The 25,593-nt window shown below is 44.6% G+C and overlaps 1 protein-coding gene across 6 annotated transcripts in view; it reads left to right on the top strand.

The window, feature by feature from the left end:
• Positions 1–25,593, top strand: part of PUM2 (pumilio RNA binding family member 2) — a 128,968-nt gene that overhangs the window by 38,053 nt on the left and 65,322 nt on the right. For 4 of the 6 annotated variants that reach the window (XM_038751697.1, XM_038751696.1, XM_038751694.1 and 1 more), the window contains exons 4-10: positions 762–949; positions 1,519–1,691; positions 10,171–10,441; positions 10,680–10,773; positions 16,001–16,126; positions 20,012–20,154; positions 22,246–22,384. In XM_038751697.1, coding sequence (XP_038607625.1) covers positions 762–949; positions 1,519–1,691; positions 10,171–10,441; positions 10,680–10,773; positions 16,001–16,126; positions 20,012–20,154; positions 22,246–22,384 — 1,134 coding nt within the window. The remainder of the gene's footprint in view (positions 1–761; positions 950–1,518; positions 1,692–10,170; positions 10,442–10,679; positions 10,774–16,000; positions 16,127–20,011; positions 20,155–22,245; positions 22,385–25,593) is intronic. The other 2 variants (XM_038751695.1, XM_038751693.1) reach the window with 1 other exon arrangement.

Genomic DNA, 25,593 nt, shown 5'->3' with positions numbered 1-25,593 from the left:
GTTGTTACAGCTAAGTGCCCTGACTTCTATTAGCCCTTAATCCACCAGACCTTTTCATCCACTTCTAGTAAGGAAATCTGCATGGCTGGATAGCACTTCAAGTTTTAACAGCCTGCTTGGATGCATTGAGATCAATATTACTCTCCACAGAGCAACCTGTACAAGAAAATTAGGAGCGTATCTCCGCCGGGCTCCCCCCACCCCGGGTTTCCTTCTATACAAGCATGGCCCAGTCTGAGGATCCAGTGGTCACTAAACCAGTAAACCCTGTTTGCTCTGACCCCCTGGCTGCCCACCCTGCAGTTTTTATTTTATTTTATTTTTATTTTATTTTATTTTATTCACTCAGAGAGGGGACAAGGAAGAACAGGGCTGAGAGGAAGTAGGGAAGCAGCCACGGTGTTGGTCTCAGTCAGTGGTGTTTGAGTGCTTACTATGTGCAGAGTACTGTATTAAGGGGCCTGGGAGAGTACAGTACAACAGAATTAGAAGATATGTTCCCAGCCCTATCGAGCTTACAGTCTAGAGGGGGTATGCTTGCTTTACACATGTATGCAGTTGTTTCATTGAGCTGGCCTTCTGATTTGGTACAGTTTTGATGCAGTTTCGACCTAGACTAGGTTGTGGGACAAAAGGGTGTGGAGCCATGTTGTCAGTACTTGGTTACTAAACTATATAATAATAATAATGACATTTGTTAAGCGCTTACTATGTGCAGAGCACTGTTCTATGCAAATAATTGTCTCTCTCCTTTTGAACAGACCATTCTATGTCCCAGCCTATTATGGTCCAGAGAAGACCCGGACAAGGTTTTCATGGAAACAGTGAAGTGAACGCTATCCTGTCTCCTCGCTCGGAAAGTGGAGGCCTTGGAGTGAGCATGGTAGAATATGTGTTAAGTTCCTCTCCTGCAGACAAATTGGATTCTCGATTTAGGAAAGGAGCTTTTGTAAGTACGCTGTCAGTTTGAGTAGGAAGATGCTTAATCATTTCTTTTTTCTTCCAGTTAAAATTTTTGCCCTCTAGTTGTACTGAGGCAGAAAGAAAAAAATAGTCACATTTGGGGAAACTTAGCTAGGTTATCACACAAATGCTAAATAATATCATTCATTTCTAAAAAAAGATTCAAAACCAATCATAATGGGTCTCATGGTGGCTGGCTCTCAAAGTAAATGTAGTGTTCTAAAGCTTCATGCATCTGTGTACGCACACGGAAATGAACTTGACATCTGTAAGCTATCGTAATGCTAAGCATTGTGGTGTTACCGCTTTATCAGCACCGCTATAGTTAAGGTTGCATTAGCCCTTCATTATAAATTACAACCTGAATGTATTTTAAATTTGCCCCATTCCAAATATGTGAGTGTAAAACCTGGCAAACAAGTTGCCACTAAATTCAATTTAAAAGGCACTAAAACTGTTTGTATGGTGTACATGCACAGCAGTGTAGAATTAGGTCACCTCTTTTTTTTGTGTGCTATTAAAGAATTCAGAATCAAACAGATTCTTTTTCCTCAGGGCACTAGAGATGCTGAAACAGATGGACCTGAGAAAGGCGATCAAAAAGGCAAGGCTTCTCCATTTGAGGAGGACAAAAACAGAGATCTTAAACAAGGAGATGATGATGATGTTTCTAAAATAAATGGCAGAGGTTTACCAAATGGAATGGATGCCGATTGCAAAGATTTTAAGTAAGATTTCAACTTTTTTGAGAAGACAAGCATGTCTTTTTAGGAATTATTAATTCGCTTGTATGTCTCAGTCAGGCTCTTTTCAATCTGAAATTTAATTCTTCTGCCTCCCAATGTGCCATGTGTTGCCTTGTGCTAAGTGTTATTCCTCTTAAAGACTAGTGGTTGATATTCAGACATTCTAATGTAAAAACTAATTTAAGAAGTAATAAAGGATATTAAAAGATGCTCTTTTAATTAGTGAGTGATAGGCCAAATTTCTACGGTTGTTTATATTTTTTTCCCACCCCCCCCTGCTTAAACTTCTTTCTGTAGCTAATTTCCTGCAGATCGCTAAAACCTCTTCCCAGGGCTGTCTCTGGGCTCCTTTCTGGTTGTTTTTTTTTTTTTTAACTGACTTTGTTTTTGGATTCTGGCTTGGGGTTCCTAAATTCAGCTGGGGAGCAGTGTCTCTTCAGAGACACTCACCAAGGGTTCAGGTTGATACTCCTCATTCCTCCGAGAGGTAGCGGCAGATTGGGAGATTCCAAAAATTTGTTAGGTGACCTAGTTGTTAAAAAGAATGTGTCAAGGCCATTCAGATGTAGTTTGTACATTTTCTTCATCTAATATTGATTTGAGGAAGGGCAGGAAGTGCGTTTACTCACATTTTTCAAATTGTTTCTGAATGAGTTTCTCATCTGTGAGGCCAAATAAAATTAAATACTAAACCAATGACACCCAAAGCATCAAGTTTTTATAACTACAGCTGCAGGTTCCTTAAGAGGGAGACGTGTTTACTCTGTCAAGTGCAAGCACAGAGTGGAATAGACTTAAATTTTTGTGGTAAACATCAAAAACAGAAAAACAGATGCTTCTTCCTAACTTCAAAAAAGCATTCTAACAAGAAATCTCCTAATAGTCATTTAAAGAAAATTCAAGTGTTTTGAAACTGTCTGACCCTGGCTTTGTTCTTCAGCATTGACCAGATTCAGCTTGTCAAACAAAAGCAAATATTTCCAACTGAGTTTATTCTGAAAATAGATATTTATAATTGAAGTGTTAGCACAACATTAACTATAGCAAGAAAAATGGCACCACTGAAAGAAGAGAAGCATAACCAGAACAAATGGATAATTAAATTTTCTCCCCTGTAGGATTCTGAATATTAACTCCAATCTTCAGTTTTTGAACCAAATGATAATGAGTCCTCTAGCTTTCTCCTTGTATAGGAAGAGAGAACCCAGGGCCACTTTCGCCCTTCTTCTTCCCTTGTGCAGAGGTACCACCGGTGACCCCAAAGCGTACCTCTGAAACATGTTGCAAAAGCATTGGGGGCCCGGAGTTGTTGACCTCTGCTGGTTTATTGTGCCCTCGATTCCCTTGGCCCTTTGGGGCTCCCAGTTAGCTATGGGGCTTCCACTGATCTGCTGCAGGTATCCTTTGAGGACGGTAAGGTGGGGGTGCAGGTTCTAGGTCAGTGATCGGTCCCGGGATCCTTAATTAACACCTGAAACTAGGGCAAGTTCCTAAGAGGTGCTTGGAGGCAGTGATAGTCTGGGAAACAGCATAACATAGGGGAAAGTGCCCAGGGCTGGGTGTCGGGAGACTTGAGGAGACCCAGGTTCTGGTCTGTGCCCTGACACCGGTCTGCTGGGTGACCCTGAGCAAGTAAAGTCCCATTCTTCCCTGTACTTCAGTTTTCTCATCAGCAAAATGGGAATGAGATGCTTGTTCTCCTTCCTTAGATTGCAAGCCCCTTGTGGGACAGGATCTGCATATCTAGCATCTACCCCAGAGTTAAGCACATAATAAATGCCAAATTACCGTCACACTCTCTGTGGTATGCCAAGCCGCCACGGGGCTTGGGAACGCCAATCCAAGTTCAGCGGGCTCCTAGGAGCCTAGTTACTGAGTGGGTTTCAGTAACTAAATAGGACAGAGAGAGCAATGTGGGTTCCCCTCCCGCAAATGGGTCCCCATCAGGAGAAACAGGCTCATTGTTTCTCTTTATTTTTGACGTAATGGAGGAAATAAGTATTCCGGTTTTAATACTAATTGAGAGGGAGGTTTTTTAATAAGAAAAAGATAAGTGGTAGTGCTTGGTGGAGAAGGTTGAGAAAGCCAACCCCCTGTATTAGTCTTATGGTCTCGTGGTTGGATTGTATTCAGTACTGTGCTCTGCACACAGCTCCATAAATACCACTGATTGACTGATTAGTTGCTCAGTCTTCAATATGGCCTCTCTTCAATCAACATGTCACTCTTTGCTCCAGATCATTTCTCTAAAATCTTGTTCTCTGCATATTTCCCCCCTTGTCCAAAACTTTTCCTGGTTACCAGTTCCTTGCTATTTCAAGCAGAAACTCTTCCTAACCATTGACTTCAAAGCACTCTTTTTTATGGTATTGTTAAGCATTTATTGTGTGCCAGGCACTCTGCCAAGCACTGGGATAGATACAAGATAATAGGGTTGGACACAGTCCCTGTTCTAGTTAGGGTTCATAGTCTTAATCAGTCAATCAATCAATCGTACTTATTGAGCGCTTACTGTGTGCAGAGCACTGTACTAAGCGCTTGGGAAGTACAAGTTGGCAACATACAGAGACAGTCCCTACCCAACAGTGGGCTCGCAGTCTAGAAGGGGGAGGCAGAGAACAAAACCAAACATATTAACAAAATAAAATAAATAGAATAGATATGTACAAGTAAAATAAATAAATAGAGTAATAAATATGTACAAACATATATACATGTATACAGGTGCTGTGGGGAAGGGAAGGAGGTAAGACGGGGGGATGGAGGGGGGAGAGGAAGGAGGGGGCTCAGTCTGGGAAGGCCTCCTGGAGGAGGTGAGCTCTCAGTAGGGCCTTGAAGGGAGGAAGAGAGCTAGCTTGGCAGATGTTGGGAGGGAGGGCATTCCAGGCCAGGGGGATGATGTGGGCCGGGGGTCGACGGTGGGACAGGCGAGAACGAGGCACAGTGAAGAGATTAGCGGCAGAGGAGTGGAGGTAACAAGCACAGAGACATTAAGTGACTTTCCCAAGGTTACACAGCAGGCAAGTGGCAGAGCGGGATTTGAACCCAGGTCCTCTGACTCTCAGGCCCGTGCTCTTTCCACTAGGCCACACTGCTTTTCGCTAGGCCAAGCTGCTTAGCGTCAGTCACTGGAGCGCTTATTGGACAAAGCAGCTTAGTGGATTGGAAAATGCATGGACCTAATCTCGGCTTTGCCACTTACCTGCTGGATGATCTTTGGCACGTCACTTAACTTCTCTGTGCCTCAGTTCCCTCATCTGCTGAATAATAATAATAATGATGGCATTTATTAGGCGTTTACTATGTGCAAAGCACTGTTCTAAGCACTGGGGAGAATTCAAGGTGAGCAGGTTGTCCTACGGGGGGCTCACAGTCTCAATCCCCATTTTACAGATGAGGTGACTGAGGCCCAGAGAAGTGAAGTGACTTGCCCAAAGTCACACAGCTGACAAGTGGCGGAGCGGAGCCGGGATTTGAACCCATGACCTCTGACTCCAAAGCCCGGGCTCTTTCAGTACCTGTTCTCCTGCGTACTTGAACTGTGACCCCATGTGGGACCTGATTACCTTTTATCTACTCCAGTGCTTAATGCAGTGCTTGGTACAGAGTACAGTACTGAACAAGTACCACAGTTATCAATATTGTTGTTACATTGTGCAGAGCACTGTTCTGAGCTCTCTCTTCTTACTCCCTCTCTGTTCACAACCCAGCTCAGACTGTTAACTACGGTCACCATATCGTATTAACTAAATGTTGTTCTCATTTCTCCTGCCTCCTGCACCCTTCCTCCTGCTAGGTTGTCCCTTCCGATGTACCCAGCCCCAGTTCTTCCTATCTTCAAAGCCCTTCTGATATCCCATCTCTGTTTGGAGGCTTTTCCTGAATAATTTTTCTATTTCTAACATCATATAATGCCACTTACCACACCAGACCGCTTTGCCATTTCCTCGGCAGTTTTGCTCTTCTCTGTACGTTCTCATGTGTTTCTGCATTAGATGGTAATCTCCTTTTGGCTAGAGATTGTGTCTTCTGACTCTGCTGTTTCACTGATGGAGGGCTACTCTTGGAATCAGGAAACCTGGGGTCGTCTGCGTTCTCACTATCACTGTCTGATGTGAATAAAGACTGCACGTGCCCTTGGCATTGTGCCACATCCCTGCCGGCTAATCAATCAGTGGGATTTATTAAGCTCTTACTATGTGCAGGGCACTGTATTGAGTGCTTGGAGAGTACAGGCCTATCATCATCATCATCAATCGTATTTATTGAGTGCTAACTATGTGCAGAGCACTGTACTAAGCGCTTGGGAAGTACAAATTGGCAACATATAGAGACAGTCCCTACCCAACAGTGGGCTCACAGTCTAAAAGGGGGAGACAGAGAACAAAACCAAACATACTAACAAAATAAAATAGAATAGATATGTACAAGTAAAATAAATAAATAGAGTAATAAATATGTACAAACATATATACATATATACAGGTGCTGTGGGGAAGGGAAGGAGGTAAGATGGGGTGGATGGAGGGGGACGAGGGGGAGAGGAAGGAAGGGGCTCAGTCTGGGAAGGCCTCCTGGAGGAGGTTAGCTCTCAGTAGGGCCTTGAAGGGAGGAAGAGAGCTAGCTTGGCAGATGTTGGGAGGGAGGGCATTCCAGGCCAGGGGGATGACGTGGGCCGGGGTTCGATGGCGGGACAGGTGAGAACGAGGTACGGTGAGGAGATTAGCGGCGGAGGGTGCGGGCTGGGCTGTAGAAGGAGAGAAGGGAGGTGAGGTAGGAGGGGGCGAGGTGATGGACAGCCTTGAAGCCCAGGGTGAGGAGTTTCTGCCTGATGCACAGATTGATTGGTAGCCACTGGAGATTTTTGAGGAGGGGAGTAATACGCCCAGAGTGTTTCTGGACAAAGATAATCCGGGCAGCAGCATGAAGTGTGGATTGAAGTGGAGAGAGACACGAGGATGGGAGATCAGAGAGAAGGCTGATGCAGTAGTCCAGACGGGATAGGATGAGAGCTTGAACGAGCAGGGTAGCGGTATGGATGGAGAGGAAAGGGCGGATCTTGGCAATGTTGCGGAGCTGAGACCGGCAGGTTTTGGTGACGGCTTGGATGTGAGGGGTGAACGAGAGAGCGGAGTCGAGGATGACACCAAGGTTGCGGGCTTGTGAGACGGGAAGGATGGTAGTGCCGTCAACAGAGATGGGAAAGTCAGGGAGAGGACAAGGTTTGGGAGGGAAGACAAGGAGTTCGGTCTTCGACATGTTGAGCTTTAGGTGGCGGGCAGACATCCAGATGGAGATGTCCTGAAGGCAGGAGGAGATGCGAGCCTGTAGAGAGGGGGAGAGAGCAGGGGCAGAGATGTAGATCTGGGTGTCCTCAGCGTAGAGATGATAGTTGAAGCCGTGGGAGCGAATGAGGTCACCAAGGGAATGCGTGTAGATTGAGAACAGAAGGGGACCAAGCACTGAACCTTGGGGAACCCCCACAGTAAGAGGATGGGAGGGGGAGGAGGAGCCCGCAAAAGAGACTGAGAAAGAACGACCGGAGAGATAAGAGGAGAACCAGGAGAGGACAGAGTCTGTGAAGCCAAGGTCAGATAGCGTGTTGAGGAGAAGGGAGTGGTCCACAGTGTCAAAGGCAGCTGAGAGGTCGAGGAGGATTAGGACAGAGTATAAGCCTTTGGATTTGGCAAGCAGGAGGTCATTGGTGACCTTTGAGAGGGCAGTTTCCGTGGAATGTAGGGGATGGAAGCCAGACTGGAGGGGGTCGAGGAGAGAGTTGGTGTTGAGGAATTCTAGGCAGCGCGTGTAGACAACTCGTTCAGGGAGTTTGGAAAGGAGTGGTAGGAGGGATATGGGGCGATAACTATCTGGTCATTGTAATCAGTGCCCCAACAGAAGCATGTCTGGGAGGGGCGAGAGATTGTGAGTGGCCCTGAGCCATTCTTCTGCACAGGTGACTACATTTGGCAGTGTCGTTTAGATGCTGCTTCTCACTGTCGAGTTCCAACTGCTTAAAGAAAGAATCATCCTAAAGAGGCAAGGGACAGGTAGAAGAGTATGTAGGACACGAGAAGCAGCGTGGTTTAGTGGATAGAGCCCGGGCTTGGGAGTCAGAGGTCGTGGGTTCTAATCAAGGCTCTGCCACTTGTCAGCTGTGTGACCTTGGGCAAGTCACTTCACTTCTCTGTGCCTCAGTTACCTCATCTGTAAAATGGGGATGAAGACTGAGCCCTACGTGGGACAACCTGATTACCTTGTATTTACCCCAGCGCTTAGAAAAGTGCTTGGCACATAGCACTTAACAGACACCAACATTATTATTATTACAGAGATGCTAGATATATACCTGTATATATGTATATATGTTTGTACATATTTATTACTCTATTTATTTATTTATTTTACTTGTGCATGCCTATTCTATTTATTTTATTTTGTTAGTATGTTTGGTTTTGTTCTCTGTCTCCCCCTTTTAGACTGTGAGCCCACTGTTGGGTAGGGACTGTCTCTATATGTTGCCAATTTGTACTTCCCAAGCACTTAGTACAGTGCTCTGCACATAGTAAGCGCTCAATAAATACGATTGATGATGATGATGATGATGATGATGGTTTCTTTCTAAGTCATATGACAAGTTAGTGGCAGGTCTGGGAAGGGAATTCGGGTCTCTGTTGGAAATTGTTTACTAGACTGGTATTTTTTTTATGTCTTCAGGCTTAGAGGCCTACAACGTTTCATTTGAGTCTTTGTTTGAGAACTGTGGGTCAAAAAAAGGGATTGAGAACTTGTGGGAAGTATTTATGGCCTGCGAGACCTGTGACTGACATAGAGCTGAAGCAAATTGAGTTCAGGCAGTTTTAGAAATGTCCCCTCTTTCTGCTGTCCTGCCACCATAACGAGGAAGGGCCAGGGCACCGGGGGGAAAGGACTAACTGTAAATTTAAGATTCTTCCTTTCTCCAAAGCAAGAGCACTCAGATCTCTTCTGCTGAATGCGTGTGCCTCCTAAGCCAGGAAACTGCCATTATAAGTACGTCGGTCCTCTGTATGGCTTTTATTTTTGCTTGTTTTTTAATTTGGAGTTTGGATGGTTGGATTCCAAAGATTTTTAAAGCCTTTTGAGCTTGCTCTGGGAGGTTTGGCTGTGAAAATCCAGCTTGTTCAGAATTCTAAGTAGTGGAAAAGGTACCTAGAAGGGGAAGCAGGTACTGACAGTTCTTTAGGGTTAAGGTGAGAGAGAAGTATGGTTCCCTCCTATAATATGGGCATAGGGAAAACTGCACCTTGACTGACAGTGTGGATGCTTAAAACTTCTGTTATATCACCAGTCTACGGTGGCAACAACTAGGCCTTTTCAGGAAGGTGACAAGAAATCGAAAACATAGTTTTGCCACTATTTAAAGCCATGGCACGCCTGACCTTGGAATCTTGTGTGCACTTCTGGCCGCTCCTACCTTGGGATAATGAGATGGAGAAAGTCTGGAGAAGGGCAACCAGGTTGGTCTCAGGAGTGGGGAAGGTTAACTGTCAGCACTGTGCAGCCCAGGTAGACAAAGATGGAAGGTAGTGGGGGCTCTGAAGTTTGCAAACTCACAAAAGGTGTGGCAAGTGAGAGAGTGGAGCTGTTCTTCAAATTCAGACACACCTAATGAATCTTGAGGGTGGCAGATTCAAAACCAATAAAAGGAAGCACCCAGCAGGTGGTAAAGTGTATCAAATATGTTACCCACTGAATCTGTGCAGATGTAAAATATCTTTGGTTTCAAGCTGTCCTACTCCCTGGGCCTCCTCATCTCTCCCACCACTGACCTCTTAGTCATTCTCTCCTTTTTGTCTAGAATACTCTGCCCGTTCATGTCCAAGGACCACAACACCTCTCCCCATCCTTAAGCCCCTTCTGAAATCACATCTCCATGACGCCTTCGCTGACTCAGCCCTCTTTTCCTTTTCTTCCACTCCTTCTGAGTCGCCCTGGCTTGCTCCCTTTATTCATCCTGTCTACTTCTTTTGTTTTGTCTGTCTACTTGTTTTGTTGTCTGTCTCCCCCTTCTAGACTGTGAGCCCGTTGTTGGGTAGGGACCGTCTCTATATGTTGCCAATTTGTACTTCCTAAGAGTTTAGTACAGTGCTCTGCGCACAGTAAGCGCTCAGTAAATATGATTGAATGAATCCCCCATCCCAGGACTTATGTACATGTCCAAATTTATTTATCTTAATGTTTGTCTCCCCTCTAGACTGAGCTCATTGTGGGCAGGTACTGTCTCTATCAACTCCGTTATATTGTACTTTCCCAAGTGCTTAGTACAGTGCAGTGCAAACAGTGTGCTCAATAAATACAGTCGATAGATTGATAATTGAATGTATTTCTTAAGGGCCCCTTTCAGAAGTAGGTAGCCATTCTCCATGTCCTGTTCTTTTCACTTTTGAGAGATTAATCAGCTCTTTGTTTGTTCTCTGTGCAGTCGTACCCCTGGAAGCCGTCAAGCCTCACCCACTGAAGTAGCTGAGCGCCTGGGCCCGAATGCTAATCCTGCAGAAGGGCTAGGCCCACTGTCCAATCCTGCAGCGAACAAGCCCCTGGTGGAAGAATTTCCTAACCCTGAAACCCCAAATCTGGATGCCATGGAACAAGTTGGTCTGGATTCCTTACAGTTTGACTATCCTGGGAATCAGGTCCCGATGGACTCTTCAGGAGCCACTGTAGGGCTTTTGGACTACAGCTCCCAGCAGCAGGTGAGCTTAATGGTTACCCAGCCTCATCTCTGCACAGCAGGTTAGTTTGTATAGCTTATGTAATTGTACAGCCTGCCCGTTCTTTTTAGGTAAATGCTTTGTCGAACATTAGCTCGTGAAGTCCATTTATTTGGAAAAAGTTCCAAATCAAAATGTATTGTGTGTCCCCAGCTTTCTAAACAATGTTTTGAGAGTGAAGAAGATTCTAAATGGAAAATTAAACATTTTTCCCTAATAGCTCTTTCAGCGGTCGAATGCGCTAACGGTCCAACAGTTAACCGCAGCCCAGCAGCAGCAGTACGCATTAGCTGCCGCCCAGCAACCCCACATAGGTGAGTCGTTGCAACTTTGTAAAGGTAACAGCGATTGTTCAGACACGATTTACTTTTAAAACAAAGTCAGAATGCAGTATTCTTGTTAACTGAATCTTAATGTTTTCCATGTTTTGCTCAGCTGGGCAAAACCCACAAACAGTTTAGGAGAATGTAAATGTGTTTCTCCACTTCCATGTCTGAGGTCCAGGCTCAGTGTCTCTTCTTAGTTCCCCTCTTGGTTCTCCGCTCAACACCATTCTGAGCACTGAGGCCATCCCGGTTCTGCTTCCAGGCCTGATCGCTTTCTGGCTTTCCTCCTAGTCCGGCCCTTGGCCCCAGATCTACTTCTGGAAGTAACGTTTATTTGCCCCATTGGCTAAACCTTTGTCGTCATAATAATATTGGTAGTACTTATTAAGCAGTTTTATATGGCAAATACTCTGCCAAGTTCTGTGGACGTTACAAAATAATCAGATGGGGGTTCACAGCCCAAGAGGGAGAGTGAACAGAGAAGCAGCATGGCCTAGTGGAAAGAGCATGGGCTGGGAGTCAGAGAATCTGGGTTCTAATCCTGGCTCTGCCACCTGCTTGTTGGGTGACCTTGGACAAGTCACTTAACTTCTCTGTGCTTCAGTTTCCTCATGTGTAAATCAGTCCGTCAAACAGTGGTATTTAATGAGTGCTTACTGTGAGCAGAGCACTGTACTAAGTGATTGGGAGAGTCCAATATAACAGAATTGATAGACACATTCCCTGCCCGCAAGGAGGTTACAGGCTACAGGAAGATGGAGATTTCATACCTGTTTCCCTCTTCTTTTTGTGAGCCCGTGCAGGACGGGGACCGTGTCCGACGTGGTTTTCTTGCCTCTACCCAGCGCTTAGTACAGTGCTTGGTACATAATAAATGCTTAACAAATACCACTACTATTATGATTATTTTTGTCCTTACAACAGGTATTTTATTGCCATTTTACAGATGAGGAAACTGAGGCCCAGAGAAGTTTAGTGTCACGCCCAAGGTCCCATAGCAGGCAAGTGGCAGAGCTGAGACTAGAACCCATGCTCTTTCCACTAGGCCACGACCATCCCGATGATGTTGCCTCTGATTCCTGAAGGTTTTTCTTGTTGTTTTTTCCCTTCAATATTGTGATGCTTTGGGGGTGCATTTTTTTTCGGGGGGGGGGTGGGGGGGTAAATCTCAGTGTTTTTCCTTTCCTCTTTCATCCGCTCCCTTAGAGCCTTGCTGCCCCTCTGCCTTTGATCAGCTCAGCAATGACCCCACACTTAGATAGTTCACTGTTGTCACTGCCTTCCACTACCTGTAACCCCACTTGCTCACTGCACGTGTCATCACATTGTTGGGTCTCTGGGTTTGTTTGCTTCCCCAAAGTGGTCTGGAGCAGTGAATGTCTTAGCCTCTGGTTTTAGATTTCTGATAAGCTTTCTGTTTTGTGACGGACTAGCCTCTTTTTTGCAGTCTCCTGCAAATAGTTGGAGTTTTGATCTGTTTCAGTGCTCAGTTGCTCCAAGTATACTCACGTATATTGTGTGCTCCTACTTTCCTCGTGGTCCTTAAGACAGCCTCCTTCACCTTTCGTAGCCTCGGAGTTGAACCGTCTCCCCTCGGGAGGAGATGTGGTGTGGAGAGGAAGCAAGGGGCCCTGTGAAATTTCTACCTGGGAGAAATTTGGCTGCTAAAGGGGTGATTTCTCTTCAGCAGCATGCTAATTGTCTTCACCGCTGCCCTGCTGTCTTAGGGCTTGGCTGCTGGACAGTTTACAGCCACAGTGGCAATGCAGCTTCTTTGAAAAAAGACTCTGTGTTGTTTCACTGTGTTAGAGGAGGCAGTGTGACAGTTGGAGGAGGATGTTAGTTGCTGATATCAGTCTTAGCACTTGTAACTCGTTTTCCTCTGTCAGTTTTTGATACTGGCATACCTTGAGCTTGGCTGGATTATCGCTCTCAATAATAATAATAATAATAACAACAACATTTGTTAAGCGCTTACTATGTGCTCAGCACTGTTCTAAGCACTGGGGAGGTTCCAAGGTGATCAGGTTGTCCCACGGGGGGCTCACAGTCTTAATCCCCATTTTACAGATGAGGTAACTGAGGCCCAGAGAAGTGAAGTGACTTGCCCACAGTCACACAGCTGGCAACTGGCGGAGCCGGGGTTTGAACCCACGACCTCTGACTCCAAAGCCCGGGCTCCTTCCATTGAGCCACGCTTGCTTCTCACTTGTCCGGGGCTAGTCAGTTGTATGGGAGCTGTCACATAAGATGCTTGGTGCCCCTCTGTCATGCTACACGCGATGGTAGATTAACCCTCAGAAGGAATCCGTTTGTGGAGAAGGGGAAAGGGAAGGAACGTGTAAACACACGGGGAAGCAGTGTGACTCAGTGGAAAGAGCACAGGCTTTAGAGTCAGAGGTCATGGGTTCAAATTCCGACTCCGCCAATTGTCAGCTATGTGACTTTGGGCAAGTCACTTCACTTCTCTGAGCCTCAGTTCCCTCATCTGTAAAATGGGGATTAAGACTGTGAGCCCCCTGTGGGACAACCTGATCACCTTGCAATCTCCCCAGCGCTTAGAACAGTGCTTTGCATACAGTAAGCGCTTAGTAAATGCCATTATTATTATTGTTATTATCCCCAGTCCAGTGGTGGGCTTGGAAGCAGGGACCCTGGGGCCCAGTGCTCTTCTAGCCGGACACTCAAGTGTACATTTGCCAGGACTTTGGACGGAGGGCGGGCAGGGGAACGTGGGAATGGGGTGCTGGGGTGTGAGAACGCATGTGTGCGCACATGAGGGAGAATTTAGGACCCCCCCCCCCCCCCTCCAGCCCCTTGGGGCCCTATGCAGGGAGAAAGAAGATGGGGAGGGAAAAGTTGACTTCCTGAGCAGTCCCCCTGTCACCCAGCTTCCCTGAGTAGCTGAGTTCCTATTAACACCTTCCCTTAGATTGATTCAGTTAAGGAAAATTTACTCAAGCTGTCAGCACTTTTAAGTCCCTGCTAGAAAGAGGGGTGCAGACGGAGCTGCTGAAAAGCGGCTGGACGGAGTTCCAGGGTCCGAACTTGAGGAGCCCCATAGGGTTCCAGGGTCTTTTTAGTCCCTCCCTAGGCACCTCCCCACCTCCACCCAGTAGCCGACTGGCCCAGGTCAGGACCAGCCACCCTTGCCCCGGTTTCAGTGTGACAGCCCCCTTCCTAGTAAGCACCAGGGTCTTTCTTTCTTGTAACCTCTCCAGCGCTTAGAACAGTGCTTTGCACATTGTAAACGCTTAATAAATGCCATTATTATTATTATTTTCCCCTCCCCACACTTAGTTTGAGGTCCCGGACTGTGGCACCCCCAAGCACTCGATTAATACAGTCTTCAGCCTGAGTTTTAGTACTGTTCTGTTTCTTGAAAGTGTGGCTATATGTGAATGGCTGCCATGGAGCACGCTTCCCTGCAGACATACTTGTTTCTGGTACCCCGGGAAAAATAACTCATAATCCTTTTTAACTGGCCTGTGTTGAGATATTAAACATTGCTGAACTATTCATCTGTGTTAAAGTAATTCAGAGCATAGCTTCACAATATTAACTCAGTGAGTGGTAGTATGATCGAGTCTTCTCAAGGGGGTACAGAAGAACAAGCTTCTTTTATAACTGATAGTTTTTCATGCTTGGAGAAGAATACGATCAGTTTAGATGGAGAAACAGCCTTCTTCCTATCCTGTAGCGGGACAGCTCTTGAACCTCTGTTCATCCCTTCTGAAGTCCTCCCTCCTTCAGGGTCTTCTTCAGCCATTTTTAGAAGTTCATCTTCTTTCTTGAAAACTGATGTAATGCTTAAAAGATTTTAGCTGCTGTTGGAGAAACCAGGAAGCATCGTGGCCGAGTGGAAAGATCTCTAGTCTGGGAGTCAGAGGGCCTGGCTTCTAATCTCAGCTCTGCCACTTGCCTGCTGGGTGACTTCTCTGTGCCTCAGCTCCCTCATATGCAAAATGGGGATTCAATACCCTCCTACTTACTGTGAGCCCCAGGTGGTACCTGACTGTCTTACTCCCTTGTTTCTACTTTTTAATGGTATTTGTTAAGCACTTATTGTATAAACAGCCGTGGTTTCTCATGGGACTCAAGTGTAAGTAGGGGGGAAGAAGAGGTATTGAATCCTCATTTTGCAGATGCGGAAACAGGCCCAGAGAAGTGAAGTGACGGCCACCAAGTCACATAGCAAGCAGTTGGCAGAGCCGGGATGAGAACCCAGGTCCTCTTTCTCCCAGGCTCTTTCGACTAGGCCACGTTGCTTCCCGCCAGGAATCGACACCTCCCACTCCCTACCTCCTGGTTACGACTGTGGTTCCCCAAGTACAACATGGTTGGTTTAGGAGAAGCAAAATAAACCCTTTTCCTCCGATTTGTATCTCTGAGCAACCTCAGTCTCTTGCAGCCGTGGATTTCCTTTTTTTCCCCCAGCTCTCCTTAAATGGATGCAGTTCTTGCGAAACGTACTGATTATGGTATTCGTTAGGTGCTAACCATGTGCCTGGCACTGTACTAAGCTTTGGGGTAGATATAAGATAATCAGGTTAGACACAGCCCCTGTCCCACATGGGGCTCACACTCTTAATCCCTATTTCCCAGATGAGCTAACTGGGGCACGGAGAAGTTGTGACTTACCAAAGGTCACACAGCAGACAACTGATGGAGCCGGGAAAAGAACCCACGTCCTTTGGACTCCCAGTCCTGTGCTCTATCCACTAGGCCGTGTGGGTTCCCCTCTTCTTCCTCTGCATCTCCCCCTTAACCCCCCATTTTCAGTGGACTGTACCTTTTCGTAAGCATGTATTAAAAGGGGAAAGCAGCAGTTCCATCCAGCTGCGTGAAATTCTGGGCTTGATCTTCAAGGAAATCCCCTAACGCTAGGTACGCCTGAATCATTGAAGGTGGGTGTAAAGCATTGTCTCCAAGTATTCATGTGAGCATATTTGCAAAATGAACTTTATGCAGTGCATGTAAGAAAGGCATATGCTTCCCAATAGTATTCTGTATAATCCTGGTTTTTTGAGAAGTGTAAAGTAGTCAAGATTTCTGCTACTCTTGATAGGCTTCCATATCATTTCTGTTTCAGTTATGGTTCATACAAGCCTTTTTTATAAGCGTGTAAGTGGACAAAGGAACAGGAATGTGAACTTCATTTAGATTTCTGTTTTTGTTTTTTTTTTTTAATGTCCTTTTTCCTTTTGAAATACAGCAGGTGTGTTTTCAGCAGGCCTGGCTCCAGCTGCATTTGTGCCAAACCCATATATTATTAGCGCGGCTCCTCCAGGAACTGATCCTTATACTGCAGCAGGATTGGCCGCAGCAGCAACACTAGCAGGTGATTCCATTTTATCTGTTCCCTTATTTGGTGCCTTTGCTGTATGTCTGTTGCTATAATGTACTCTCCCAAGCGCTTAGTGCAGTGCTTTGCACACAGTAAGCACTCAATAGATATGGTTGAATGAATGAATTTGCTGTTTAGAATGTAAAATCTTAAATTGTACTTGTCCATTTGGCAGCCGTTCATACTGAAGATAGGTAGTGACTCTAGTAACGGTGTAGTGACTGCAGTGAAGTGATTAGAGTGATTTTCATTTTTTGTTTTTGAATCCTTCCAGGAGGGCAGTTGGAAGAAGTGGGCGTAGCTGCACGTTTTGTCGTTTAGGGGAAGCAGTAATTCAGTACAAGCTTTGCATCCTTTTATTTCCTATGAGATAGATGAAGTCTTACGAATCACTTGTAATAAGCTTAAACTCGCCGAACATTTGTTTATCCAGAATGCCGGACATATTCTTTAGAAAATTGATCTGCCACTTGGCTTCCAAAGAAAGGAAGACGTTTGGAGAGCAGCTGGGGGAAGACAGTGGAAAAAAGAATGATGATTGGAAATACTTCTTGTACAAAACGTGTTCAAAGGACATTTGGTCTTGTAGCTGTTATTTTTGAAGGGAAAAAAACCCTAACAATTGGATGTCGGTAGGAAAAGCTATTATCATAATACTAACAAGGTCTCAAGATATCCCGATCTACTCTGTGGCCGTGGAAAAAATCAGATCACGGGAGCCCCCTCCAATTCTCTGGCATTAAATGCCCGTGGGCACGGCCTGGTGCGTGGCCTAGTGGCCACAGCATGGGCTTGGGAGTCAGAGGGCGTGGAATCTAATCCCGGCACTGTCACTTGTCTGCTGTGTGATCTTGGGCAAGTCACTTAACTTCTCTGTGCTTCAGTTCCCTCATCTGTACAGTGGGGATTAAGACTGTGAGCCTCCTATGGGACAGGGACTATGTACAACCTGATTACCTTGTATCTACCTCTAGTGCTTAAAACAGTGCTTGGCATTCATTCATTCATTCATATTTACTCTCTCCCAAGCGCACGTAGTAAGCGCTTAACAAGTACCATAAGTGTTATTGTCATTAATAACTTCTAGGGCAACTAAAACTCACCTCCTCCAGGAGGCCTTCCCTGACTAGTTCCCCTTTTTCTCTGCTTTCCCTCCCCATCGCCCTGACTCGCTCCCTTTTCTCTACTCTCTTCCGCACCCCACAGCACTTGTGTATATGTGTATGTATTAATAATAATAATTCAATTTATTTTTATTGATGATGTGTATATATAATTTTATTTATTTGTAAGAGTGCTACTGATACTTGTTTACTTGTTTTAATGTTTGTCTCCCCCTTTCTCGACTGAGCCCACTGTGGGGAGGGATTGCCTCTATTTGTTGCTGAATTGTACTTCCCAAATGCTTAGTACAGTGCTCTGCACACAGTAAGCGCTCAATAAATATGAGTGAATGAATGAAAAGTAAGGGGTTGTGCCCTGCCTTCCAGGACTCCCAATCTAGTGAAGAAATACCAAAAAATATTTACACATAGTATGAGCTGGAGGAGAATAAGAAAGTAGTTCACTGTGTCAGAGTAGCAGAAGGTATTATGAAAGATGTGTAATCAGCAAAAGATAACAAGACATATCTTAACTAATGAAGTAATAGCAGAGCATCTGAAACTGGTAGTGTTGTTTAGAATGGTTAACTAAGCCAGCGTTTGTTGAGCCCTGAGACGATAGGGGCATGTAAGCCATCCCTTTGCCTTCCGTTATTCATTCATTCAGTTGTATGTTTTGAGTGCTTACTGTGTGAGGAGCACTGTGCTAAGTTCTTGGGAGTATGCAGTGCAACAGTAGACACATTCCCTGTCCACAGTGAGCTCACAGTCTGCCTTGAGAGCTAATGTTTTTTAAACCGAACTGCATAGCTCTGCCTTGGCTCTCATTTCTTCCTATTCCCTAGGTTGTGCTCCTAAACGGACTTCCTCACTTTCCTTCAATCTCTTGGCTTGTTCACCTATGATCCCATTTCTCATCAGTCAGTAACATTTTTTGAGTGGTGACTTCGTGCAGAGCCCTGTACTACGCACTTTGAGAGGAGAATGGAATTAGACACGATCCCTGTGCTCACAGTTTCATTGTGGAGTGCCTCTTTCCACAACTGAAATACCCTCCAGTCTAATTCCCTGCCCTCCTTTGTAGCCATCTGTCCAAAGCCATCCATTCAATCACTTTTTAGTTCAAAATAGATTTATTCACAATGGATACATCAAGGTGGATGGCAGGAAAAGATTATAATCAGTCTATTTGATTCTCTTGCCTTTGTAAGGACCCTCCCTTCCCAAACTGGAGTGTCTGAAAATCACCTTTGTCTTTGCCTCCGATATTGCAAGGCCTTTGCTCTAGAGAGTCAACTGATGGAGTTAGTTTGCTGCCCTGGTTAACTTGACTCCTGGAGTCTCTGGGCACCTTACTGTGAATTAAAAATTCCAACCCCTTGGGTCACTTAAGGGGTCCCGATTTTGAACTCATGACATCAGCCTATCTGCAGCCGTGAAATTTAGGAGGTAGGCCTCTCTCAGCAGTACCTTGGAAAAAGCTCTTTATGGGCAGGGAACATATCTGCTAATTCTGCTGTTGTTGTACTGTCCGAAGTGCTTAGGACAGTGCTCTGTACATTGTAAGCGCTCGATTAATACTGTCAATTGATTGCTTGGGGTCACGTGGGTTGAATGACTGAATGCCTACAGAAGAGGAGTTCAACGCTCTTTTTAAAGGTTGAACCCCAGCAATCTTAAGAGCTCATCTTCCCCACACCCAGCCTCCTGCTGGAGCCTTGCCCTTACTCCCAGGATGAAACCTAGGGTCGTTTGAGTGGGCCATTCCCCGTGTGGAGTTAGACGGAGAAGGAGAGCGAGAGGGAAACAACCCACAGTACCATACATTGCAGTCTGTCTGCAACTCTGACAACAGGGCTAAAGACTGGGACAGAGATTTCTAGCATGAACTTTTCCAACCTACTATTGGCCTGCTGGAATTTTTTGTTTGTCTACTATCGGTGGCATCAGGGCTGCCGGAGGAACTTCCGTGGCCTCTGCTGGATGACTTTATACACAGTCCCATTATCACGATTATCAACCAAAACATTCTAAAGGTACAAAGCAGAAAATCGGAAAAGGTAATCCGCAAACACCTCCCTGTTTTATGTTGCCTAACATCACTGTATCACATAATCCACTTAGTGCGATGAATCTTTTTTTTTTTAAATCCAATATTCCCTAATAATTTGGGTGATAGCGAATGATTTGAAGCAGAACGATCACCAGTAGGGCCCTAAATTTGTATAGGCTCACCGAGTCAGTCCTTGTTTTTTTTTTTCATGGCATTTATTAAGCGCTTACTATGTGCAAAGCAGTGTTCTAAACGCTGGGGAGGATACAAGGTGATCAGGTTGTCCCACGTGGGGCTCACAGTCTTCATCCCCATTTGACAGATGAGGGAACTGAGGCCCAGAGAAGTGAAGTGACTTGCCCAGAGTCACCCAGCTGACAAGTGGCGGAGCCGGGATTTGAACCCAAGACCTCTGACTCCAAAGCCCGGGCTCTTTCCACTGAGCCACGGTGCTTCTCATTCTTGTTAAAATGTATTCCTTATTTCAGGTATAGAATTTCATTTTCTAGGGTGTACTATGAACATTTTTGTGTGAGTTTTCCCTGGTTGTGTTGCCTACAATTCAGAGATTCAGTAGGTGCGCCTGTCCTGTTGGAAGGATTGAACTCTCGGGGACTTGTACAGAATTGATTTCTCTTGGCTAACTAGGAAGGGACAGTAGATTTCTGCTTGACGTGGTGGTGGTGGTGATGATGACGATGACCTGTGTGTCTTTTTGGCCAGGTCCTGCGGTAGTTCCTCCTCAGTATTATGGTGTTCCATGGGGGGTGTATCCAGCCAACTTATTTCAACAGCAAGCTGCAGCGGCAGCAAACAATACAGCAAATCAGCAGGCAGCCTCGCAAGCACAGCAAGGACAACAACAGGTAGAGTGCACCTTCAATTATATTAAACATTTCTAACTCAAGCGTTTTTAATGTTTTATTTGCGTGGCATTGAAAACGAACATTTAACTGCGTCACAGGTTTCTTTGTTTTGGAGGGCAATTGAAAACTCCCTATCTATGCTTTCACATTTTTTCATTTTAATTGCTGCATAATTTTTGAAAGTCCACATTCTGAAAGAGTTAGCGAGTGCCACTTCAATCTGATTTGGCTATTTCAGCTGACAAGTTGTCCATGTCTCACAATAGGAGAGATGTATTTATTCTCATATTAAAGTTTTTTTAATGACTTAGGCATGCAACCTGAAATACTTTTGTCGAAGATTGGCATTTGGTTCATTTTTGTACCATACGTTGCCCACAGCAGGAAGAAAATGTTTTCACAAACATTTTTTCCAACATTTTTTCTTTAGTGTGGATGAGTTACTTTCAAATTTATCACTATGGGGTAATGCAAATTTCAGAGTAATTAATTTCACCTTTTTATGGGACAAATTTTGGGTCTCCTATTAATAGTAATAATAATAATAATGGCATTTGTTAAGTGCTTACTATGTGCAAAGCACTGTTCTAAGTGCTGGGGGGGGGGGTACAAGGTGATCAGGTTGTCCCAAGTGGGGCTCATGGTCGTAATCCCCATTATACAGATGAGGTAACTGAGGCTCAGAGAAGTGAAGTGACATGCCCAAGGTCACACAGCAGACGTGGCGGAACCGGGATTAGAACCCATGACCCCTGACTCCCAAGCCTGTGCTCTTTCCACTGAGCCACGCTGCTTCTCTTACAATCAGGTCTTAGTGCCTTTGAACTTGGAGTCCAAATTTCCATTTCTTTAACAGTGGCTAAAACACCACATATTTGGCTTTGGGCCTTTGCTTTACAGCATCGTTAAGCTTTCAAGAACAGAGAGGTACTCTGTGATTTGTAAAAATCTGTTAATATCTTAATAGGGTTAGTCTAACTTCATTTCTTCTTTTTTGAACTTTTTTCTTTTCTTTAGCCGGTATTATTATCAATGTCTGCTGTGGATAAAACATATCTAGAAATGGCTTTCCTCGGTCTGTTAACTTTGCGTGTTCTACAGTAATGCTACATGGCCAACATAGTATCACATTAACTGAACCATCTCACTAGAGTTGGCTCTCATTGAAGTGTAAATATAAAATCATAGGTCTGGACAAGTTCCAAAGAGGTCAGTTTGTCCATCTTTAGCCTTCAGGAGAGATCACACCTGCAATTTTTTTTAAGAAATAAGAGGATTTCATTTTAAAGTAACTCAGAAAAGTGGACTAAACCCGGAAGCATAGAAGTCTTCTTGTTCTGCCCTAGTTGCTAATGGGGTAGAGCTGGTCACCATCTTTATAAGACTCCCAATGCAGGTTCTTAATAAACTACTGCTGACCCTTCGCTTCTCCATGTTGAACATTTCTGTTCTTTTAATTTTCCTCATAGTGTTTTCAAACTCTTGAAACATCATTTTTATCTGTAACATTTGACATTATTATGCTTGTACAGCTCTTGGGGGAATTCTGTCTTTAGTAAAACCAAAGCTTAATTGACTTTTCCCCCAGATGGGAAGGAGGGAGAGAGAGAGAGATAGAGCGAAGTTAAAAACACAGATGGCCAGCAATGAAAGCATCTAATTGATAATGTAATGTTTTGGGTTTGGTTTTGTTTTTAACTTCTTAAGTCTCATGTGTTCAGTCAGTTCTGCGCTACAGGTAGTGAGATGTCTTTACTCCCAGGTTCCTTAGCCGTGGAGAAACTGTCAGTAACTATTTCTGATAACTGTGTGGAACTTGACACTTTCAATACAGTACTTAAAACAGGTCTAGTGTTCAGGAGGCCTTTAACTTGGTTTTTTTAATTCCTCGTGTATTTTGGGTGCATGTATCTAAGGGTCCAGACCTGAATCTTATGCTTTGGTTTATGTGCACTTCTTTTAGATGTAGAATAGTTAAAATTGAATTCAACTGTTAACTATGCAAAGTTGTTATCCTAGACAAATGAAACTGTATATATAACATTTGTACTTTAGCTTTTAAGGAAATAGTATCATATTGGTCTTTTGTAGGTTCTGCGTGCTGGAGCCAGTCAGCGTCCTCTTACTCCCAATCAGGGTCAGCAAGGGCAACAAGCAGAGTCACTTGCAGCAGCTGCCGCAGCAAATCCAACTTTGGCTTTTGGTCAGGGCCTTGCTACAGGCATGCCAGGTATATACTAGATCGGCTGAGGAAACCGAAATTCGAGTAAAAGTTAACATTGAATTGGGTCAAAGAGTGAAAAAAATGTATCTTTAAAATTCTGCTGCATTCTGGCAAGTTTGGGCCTTTCTCTTATTACAGCTTTAACACAGGTCAGCTAAAAACCATGACATGAGAATGTTTTTAGGGTTGAAAAGAAAAAGAAAGCCATGCTATACATGTGATGGAAATCTTATATCTTGGTAAATATACCACAAAAGATATCTGTAAGGGTCTCTTATTGCAATCCTACTTTTAATATTCACATCCACTAAGGGATAGGGCAAACGGAACCTTTTTTTTTTTCTTTTTTAAATTGAATTACTACATTCCGTTGGGGAAAATGAGGTCTTGGAACTTGTTTTTCTACCTTCCCCGTTGGGTGACTTTCCCTGCCACTAGCTATGGTAGCTTGCCTCCTTCCTGTGAAGTCGTTGCTTCCTCAAGGAGCTCTGTCCCACCGAAAGTTTCGAAGCCTAAAAGGAAATATCTTTTTTCCATGTGGCTTTCTGCCACTGCAGAATTCAAAGCCCGTTCTAGGGTCTTTCATGATTGAAGCCGGAGAGAAATGAGGGAGAAGAGTACCATGCCAGGGCGTCACAGAAAAGGGTTGATTGGATTTCTGGTAATTTTGTGCCTGAAATTACTTCTTCCACACTCGAAAACATCAGGCCTGGGACAGTTTGTTTTCAGGGAAAAAAACATGGAAAGATTAGGTACTGGTTGCTATTAGAGAATGAATTTCTTTCGTGAACCATGAAGTATGTAACCCTTATGCTCGTTAAATAGAGGGTTTGTAGTGGAACGAATAACGTGGGTTTTTACATTGAATTTGGTGGTTCATTTTTTAACCAAGTTTAAGCTCTCTCCCGGTTCATAAAGTCAAGTTTTTGTTCAGGTTTTAAGCAGCCAATTGACAGGCGGCGCATGACATTCTTGGTAGCTCTGGACTTTTTTGGAGGAGGCTGGTGTTCCCCATTCTGCTCCATGAGATTCCCCCCTCTTCCCATACTCAACAAAGCACTTTCCTTCCCACCCCTAACCTCCTGTCCCTGGCCAACGTCCCCCACCTGGACCATTCATTCATTCATTCAGTCGTATTTATTGAGCGCTTACTGTGTGCAGAGCACTGTACTAAGCGCTTGGGAAGTACAAGTTGGCAACGTATGGAGACGGTCCCTACCCAACAGTGGGCTCACAGTCTAGACTGGGAGACAGAGACTGGTAAATAGGATAGGTAGGTGAGTGGCTATATAAATAAATTTGAAAATCTCTACTTTCTGCAGTTTCCTAAGCACAGTGTAACATCAGTGTTTCTTTTAACTGTCTCTTATCCTGATCATATGAATTGATCTACTTCAGTCAAAGGGTACTACATAGTGTTACTTCTCACATATCACTTAGAATCATTTGTGTAATTCTAAAAATTGAACTTGGGTTTACTTAGGTCAAATTGCATTTAACACCACTTATTATATGCATAAGTCCTGTAACCTTGGGAGTGTAAGTTGTCATTCCCTGGCCTTGTAGTTCTCAAACCTTGATTTGAAGGAAGAAATTAGAGGGCCAGTTCAAGTTCTTAAGCAGCCTCCTCAAGTTCCTGAGTCTGGAAATGGAGTTCCCTCCCTCTTTCAGGCAGAAGGGACTCTTGAGCCCCTTAGCACTTACAAAATAATGGGAACTTCCTGCTCTACTCTTCCAACCTGAATGGGTAGGGTTGGAATTTACCAAGATGCTAGGGAGATGATGAGACCGCAGACTTACTTCACTGTCCCTCAGCCCTCTGAATATTATTATGGTATTTGTTGTGCGCTTACTATATGTCAATCACTGTCCTAAGCATTGGGTAGATACAAGTCAATCAGATTATACGCAGTCCCGGGCTCACAGAATAAGAGGGAGGAAATAGGCATTGCACCCCCATTTTACAGATGAGGAAACTGAGGCACAGAGAAGTGAAGTGACTTGCCCATGTCACACCGCAGGCAACTGGCAGAGCCAGAATTAGAACTCAGATCATCTGAATACCAGGACCAACCTCTTTCCACTTGGCCACCCGGCTCCTAATGTGGAATAACAGCCACTTTAGGGGTTGGAGAACTATGGGCACTTCTCTCCATAACGAATGGTGGAGGAAGGAAACAGGAAGAAGCAGTTGGAAAGTCTGGTCACTCTTCTTTTGGGTCTTCCAGATTCTCATCTGTAGGGAGAGGCAACGTTCCCATTGCTATTTTCTGGAACTTGCTACCCAGTGGCAGGTAGGTAGGTGCAGGGAAGGAACGCGTTGAGTACCCAGGAGGTGGGTACTTTTATTGTTAAAATTGAAACCTTTAGGCAGAATCTCCCTGAAATTCTTTCATTCATTCATTGTCGTATTTATGGAGCACTTACTGTGTGCAGAGCACTGTACTGAGTGCTTGGAAAGTACAATTCGGTAACAGATAGACAATCCCTACCCAACAATGGGCTCACAGTCTAGAAGGGGGAGACAGACAACAAAACAGAAGCAGCGTGGCTCAGTGGAAGGAGCCCAGGCTTGGGAGTCAGAGGTCATGGGTTCTAATCCCGGCTCTGCTACTTGCTACTTTGGGCAAGTCAGTTCACTTCTCTGTGCCTGTTACCTCAACTGAAAAATGGGGATTAAGGCTGTGAGCCCCATATGGGACAACCTAATTACCTTGTATCCACCCCAGTGCTTAGGACAGTGCTTTGCACAGAGTAAGCGCTTAACAAATGGCATAAAAAAAAAACTAAAACAAGCAGACAGGCATCAATAGCGTCAAAATAGATAAATACAATTATAGATACAATTATACATTTTTATAATTGTATAATTATGCAATTATAGATACATTTATAAATACAATTATACACAGGGATATATACGGGAAAATCTTCCTATCTCCTCTACAAGCCCTTCTTCCTCCAGCCACCCCATACCCTCCCTTTTCAGCTCTTGCATCCTTTCCAGCAGTATCTCAAAAGGGCATCTCCTGCCTTCTCTCAAACTCTGTCCCCTCCACCTATGCCTCTTACCACATCCCTTCTCCCCTCACCAAAGCAATTGCCTCCCCCCCACTTCCCTCCCCATCAACTGCTCACTTTTCACTGGCTTCTCCCAGCTTTTCAAACATACCCAATGTATCCCCCCATTATTAAAACAAAAATCATTCCTTTAC

The sequence above is a fragment of the Tachyglossus aculeatus genome, chromosome 9 (assembly GCF_015852505.1).
Source record: "Tachyglossus aculeatus isolate mTacAcu1 chromosome 9, mTacAcu1.pri, whole genome shotgun sequence".
In the NCBI taxonomy this organism is placed as follows: Eukaryota; Metazoa; Chordata; class Mammalia; order Monotremata; family Tachyglossidae; genus Tachyglossus; species Tachyglossus aculeatus.
Note: the sequence above shows the minus strand (reverse complement) of the source record. Positions and strands in the feature narration are given on the sequence as shown.